Consider the following 6,000-nt stretch of genomic DNA (forward strand, 5'->3'; position numbering starts at 1 on the left):
AAGCTTTTTTTTTCTTTCTCTTTTTACAATGGAATAGCATTTAAATACAGGGCCCATAGATTACCTTTCTTCTCTTTCTTGTGTTCCCTTTCTCTCTTTCTCCCCCTCCTTCTTTTCACCCATAATTAGCGATCATTTAGACTCTCAGCATCCGAATCGACACTAAGGCCTCTTAAGTAGCAGGCTTCGGGCAGAAGGCCATTTCCTTACCACTGACATCTAGGCATTGTGTGCACACGTATATAAAGGGATGCACACAGCGACACACTCTCAGAGACAGAGAGAGAAAGAGAGAGAAAGAAAGAGAACAAGATAGAGATATTAAGAGAAAGAGACAGAGACAAAGATAAGGAGACAGAGAGATAGAGGGATAGAGAAAGAGGGAGGCACAGGAAAAAAGACAAAACTCAGAAAGAGAGAGAGAGAGAAAAAGAGAGAGAGAGAGAGAGAGAGAGAGAGATAGAGAGAGAAAGAGAGATATAGAGAGTGATACATTTCCCTCCGTGACTCATATCAAACCTTCCCAGCTCCATTCGCCTGGATACTCCTTACACGCAGGACGTTTGCTCCTGTCTGTCTAAACAGTGTTGGTCCGTAGCGGCGACAGCCCCAGCTATCTGTTCTGACTGAGGGGAGTCAGCAGTTGTGTTAAGCCCACGGCGTGTGGGGCAGTCTGGGGGGAGGTGGTGGTGGAGGAGGAGGAGGAGGAGGTGGAGGATGGATACTGGATGCAGGAGTTGGTGTGGGGCATTGTTTCTATGAAAGAGGTTGTACCAAAAACCGCACACACACAAACACACACACTCATGCAAATACAGCCGTACACAAGCTCAATCTCTCACACTCCGTCACATGCACTCACGTGAAACTCACATACAAACACACAGCTGCACCCGGTCGGAAGCTGTGACGGCGCGGGGGCTAACGCTGGCTGACGTGCTCTTCAGCAGCACTTACTGAGCGGTTTGAGGATGCTGTAGCTGGGCTCGTCGTTGTTTTCCGTGTCCGACTTGTCAGAGGCAGTCTCCGTCACTTTCTCCTTCTTGTCCTTGTGGCCGGCCTTCCTGCGGTGGCGTCTCCGGCGTCGGTAGCTCTTGGGCACGTGCACACCTATGTAGATGGTGTGGTGACCTGTGGCGACACAGAGGGAGAGAGGAAGGAGAGATGCAGGGGGATAGAAGGGGGGGTGGGGGGTTGCAGAGATGTAAAGTTATTTTCTGACTTCATCAAAACCAACAAGAGGATATCTGCTGGCTGAACTTTTGTCTGGTTATAATCAGTAAGGGAGCATACGGGCACCTGGCATCAGTGTGGGGGATACGGGAAAAAGAAACAATAGCCAATACTCTCTCACAGCCAGAGGAAATATCAAGCAAGATGGTGAGGTCAGGACTTGGGTGTCAATTGTTTCCTTGTAGGCCACTGGGAGGGACATTCAGTTCTCTGGCAATAAAGTAAGGATGTAAATAAATGCCAAGCACTTCCCTAATGCAATTTATACAGGAAATTTCTTTTTTCAGTGTGTCCCAAGGAAGTTGTCCCCCCACACCCCCCTCTAAAATAAGGCATGCCTGGAAGGGCAAAGGTTTGTAGCCGACTTGTCAAACCAAATATTTTGGCTGGGCTGAAGTAGCAGGCAGCAGTGAACTTTCAATGTTGAGGGCCAAAAGTGGAAGCTCAGTTCGGGCCAGCAGGTCCGAAAGCAGCACCTCCGCCCGTTTGTCCTGAGGTTCAGCTGCATTCTAGCACTCGGCTGGGACTTTCTTGGACAGGTCTTAAATACATTTGGAAGTTCACTCAGCGTTGCCGGGCTAACTATAGCCCTCGAGACGGATGCTCGACACTTCAGAGAACCAAAAAAAGACCCGTTCAGATAAGAGGTGAAGATTCATCAGCATATATAAGGTTAAGGGACATTCAGAATGGTTGCAGTATTTCTGAAAATATGCCACTCTATTCTGAACCATGTAACACAACAAAAGTTTTAAATCGTGTCAGAAAGCACATGCCTTTCAGACCCACCCACGTTGTCCATGGGCATTCAGTCAATTTCTTACTCATAATTACCCACCACCAATATTCATAGAAATTAACTGCAAGTCCAAGGTAACTGTAAAGAGTAAAGAGGCCAGAGCCTATCAAGGTTTAGCGGGTAAAAACGACCCCTTCAGACACAACAACATCCAGGCAGTCTCATAGAGAAAGTCATATTGAAATATGGACTAAATGTGTCTGGGAACGAATCACAGCATTAGCGGGCATTTCTAAATCATTCCAAAAATCTCCTGACGGTGAGACTTCAGGGGAGCACTGAAATTCTTTGGCTAAAAGTAGAGAGACACGTTGAGGTTTGGAGTGGGTCTAAGCTGCAGACACAACCTTGTTAGCGCTCATTTTTGCTGCGCTTCCAGGCCACACTTTCAACAAGCTGTCTCCAGACTGTGAACTCTCATCGCGTAGTGCCCACCCAACTATCCTCCAAGAGACAATAGCAGGGTTTCTGAGCCGTCGCCTAGACACTGAGAGTTCAGTGTCAGGCCAGGACTTCCATGCGAGGCTGATATCTGCAGTCCCCCTTGAGCCTAACACCCTCCAACCACATGCCACACATGAGGCTACGACGGAGGGGTCAAAAGACAACAGTCTGTCTGACTACACTCCGGCTCTTGTTCACTGTTTGAAGAGCAGTCCGATGGCCATTCCATGAAGTACACTATTCCTCTTTAACCACGACCACTGGAAGGCAGGTGTAGATTTATGGGCAGTCAGCTAGGGGTCACAGGGTCACGGACGTGAAGGAGTCACGTGTGTGATTCGTGGCAGAGTGCCTTCTCTCACATTGCCAGTTTTGTGCTACGCTACGACAGCCTGTCAATCCACAGGCTCATGTCAAAAGATGAAGTGAGGGAACTGTCAACACAAGATGTGTTTCCTCACCTTTTACCCTCTCTGTCCTACCTCCCTCTCTCGCTTTCGCCTGTCTTTCTCTCTCTCAGTCCATCCCTCTCACATCCCTCTCTCTTTCTCTCTCTCTCTTTCACCTTATCTTTCTCTCTCTATTTCACCTCTTTCACTCTCTTCCTCCACCCCCACCTCCCCTCCCACTCTACTCTCTTTGTTTCTTTCCTCCTGCATCTCTACTGTAGGCTGTGCTCTCCGTTGGATAGCTTCATCTCTCTTTGGCAGCTAGCCCTCTCCTCTGTCAGCACTATCTTGCTTCCCTGGATCATTCAATAAAAAAGGTCCCCCTTGAATGGTCTGCACTCTCGGCCTCCACTTCAAGCGTCGTAGGCAATTACATGCTCACCCTCCGTGATCTACTCAGTACTGGCCCCAGAGGTGCTGCACAGGCCACTTCACAGCATCGGTGCTCTGTGTTTATATCTGCTACATAACCTAGCAACACGGTTCCCCATCTTGTTGGAATCCTGGGAATTATTTTTCACAATGCTGCTCCCACTGAACCAGAACTGAAACAGGACCTGAAAGGGAGCAAATATACTGAGTCGCGGCTAAGCAGCACAGAAGAAAATGCACAACAGAAAAGTAAAAATTAAAGAACAAAGAAAGAATGAATAAATAAAAATAGAGGAGAAAAGCTGAAAATGCACATGTAATACTATCACACAGGCTGTCGTGAACCCAATAACCCCTAACAGATTTTCCAGACACAGCCTGCATCGCCCGTATTATGGCAGAATTAAAGAGGCAGTCTGGAAAGTCACGGAAAACAAAGAGATATCTTTTGTGCAGCTGTGAAATCCTAAATAATGCTTCATCCCGTAAACACAGCATGGCTGGACACTCCATACACGGTTCTTTTCCTCTGTAGAACAAGAACGCAAACAACCCGTCAAACTACCGAGCACTTGGCCCCTTGAAAATCGAAGGCCGTATCTCAGCACTGATAGCTACATGCTGCGATCACCACCTAACACAAGCACTGTTACCATGGCGAAAAGTGTTGCAGAGAGGGGCATGGGCATGGTAGGATGCCAAAGGGAGGCCGCTGTGCCTGGCCCATCTCACACTAATGAAGCTACACTCAAAGGCCACTCTCTCAGTGGGCATGGTAACCAATCCACTGCTGGCATAAGGTAAAGATACTAATCATCAACACAGAGACAGAGGGAGAGAGAGAGAGAAAGAGATAAAGAGAAAACAGAAGGGAGAAAGAGAGAAAGGGAGAGAGAGATCAGGTCACAGAAAGAGAAGGAGAGAGAGTAGAAAAGAGAGCAGGGAAAGAGTGAAGAGAGAGAAACAGCAAAGGAAAGAAAGAGAGGCACTTTGCGCTGCCAGGAGCGGCTTTTGTCCCGTACTTCCTGTTCCTTTCCGCAGCGGGGGCAAGTTTCTTGGTGCCTTCCTTACAGAGAGAGAGAGAAGGGGGGGGGGCATCAGAACACCCTCTGTTCACCAGCTCTGTTTGGGCCTCGAGCCTCCTGACTGCCACATCACCCACCTCCAGTTACCCCAGTAACAGCCCCTACGGAGAGACACCGCAGGGCATACGGAGGGTGGCAGTGCACCCACCTGCACACCCAGCATGCTAATGCCACCCAGGGGCTGCTGCCCAGGCAAGCTAAATACGCGCCACATCTCGTCATCACCATTGCAAGACCGTTTTTTCTAAATTGTATTGGGCGGCGATTGCACAGCATGGACAAGGAAACGAAGGTCTCCCTTATTCAATTTGACGAGGCTTGTTCTGTCCATTCAGGCCGCTTTACTGATTTGGTCGAGCTAGGGAAGGCCTTACACTGTGAAGTGTACGTTCACACTTCCATTATTTGACATGCAGAGTATGGTAAGTTAAGGCCTCTCAGATAACAGATAGCGAGCGAGGGAAGGAAAAGGCTCAAACTAATGTAATGTCTCATGGATGAATTATTAAAACATAAAACAGCACTGGCTGGTAAGTAAAATATAATTTCCATTAATGACCTAAAATATTTGATTTGCTAATCAGTTCTCTCTAGGAAGGGAAGCCATTTATTGGAGCCCTCTAAGATTGGCCATTTACAGAAACAGTAGTCGTAAATTCTCTGCCATGTTATGCCATTGGCATTGATAACAAAGCAGCTCATCTGCTGACAGTGACTGAGCTGATCTTACTTGCATAGTGAATCTGAGAAGACAACACAGTCTGTCGCTGAAATATAAGCCTCACAATCTGAAACTATCTCAGAACCACATGGCTGATATAGCACAATGGTAGAATTAATCCTGTGCATACACATGAATATGTGTCCGTGTGTGTGTGTGTGTGTGTGTGTGTGTGTGTGTGTTTGCTGGTGTCAGGATGTGTGAGTGCCTGTGTCGGTGTGTTTATCTATGACCATATATGCATGTACGTATGCCTCTGTGTGTGTGTGTGTGTGTGTCAGTGTGTGTCAGTGTGTATATATATGAGTATATACTATATGCAGGATGACTGTGCCTGTGTGTGTGTGTGGTTATGTGTGTGTGTGTGTGTGTGTGTGTGTGTGTGTGTGCGAGTGAGAGACTATGTGAGTGAGTGAGTGTCTGTGTTCCTGCATGTGTTTGTGCGTGTGTTTGATTGTACTTTGTGTTAAGTGTGTGCCTTCTCCAAGAACAATGGGAGGTCTCCACCAATACTGAGGCTTTTAACCTGTAGCTCCCTCCTATTATTCATAGGAAGTGGGAGGCTTGCACGGGTTCAGCCTAGTGTGAGAGCACAGAGGAACATGGCCTACAATGTTTCCAAGCGCGAACGAAAGCAAACTACCCCGTCAGTGACCTCACTTGATACTCACAAGATAGAGGGTAAACACAGGAGGCAGTGTGATCAAATCTCTCAGAATGAGGTTTAGAAACTGACACGTGTAGGGTTGTTCCACTGTTCAACGTAAACAAGACTTTTGAACCAGCCTCCAATCATTCTAAACCAGGATGCACAGAATTTGTGAGCTGGTAGTATCTCCGTCACACAAACCTTTGGGCGGTGACATAACTCTTCTACCTTCCTCAGCCAAGTAGACC

General features: G+C 47.5%; 1 protein-coding gene across 1 annotated transcript in view; it reads right to left on the minus strand.

Annotated features, from left to right (window-relative positions):
* slc4a4a (solute carrier family 4 member 4a) overlaps positions 1-6,000 on the minus strand; it is a 50,704-nt gene that overhangs the window by 44,359 nt on the left and 345 nt on the right. Inside the window, exon 2 of the mRNA XM_080852406.1 lies at positions 958-1,131. Within this exon, the coding sequence (XP_080708532.1) occupies positions 958-1,131 (174 nt within the window). The remainder of the gene's footprint in view (positions 1-957; positions 1,132-6,000) is intronic.

Source organism: Sprattus sprattus, assembly GCF_963457725.1.
Source record: "Sprattus sprattus genome assembly, chromosome: 15".
NCBI lineage: Eukaryota > Metazoa > Chordata > Actinopteri > Clupeiformes > Clupeidae > Sprattus > Sprattus sprattus.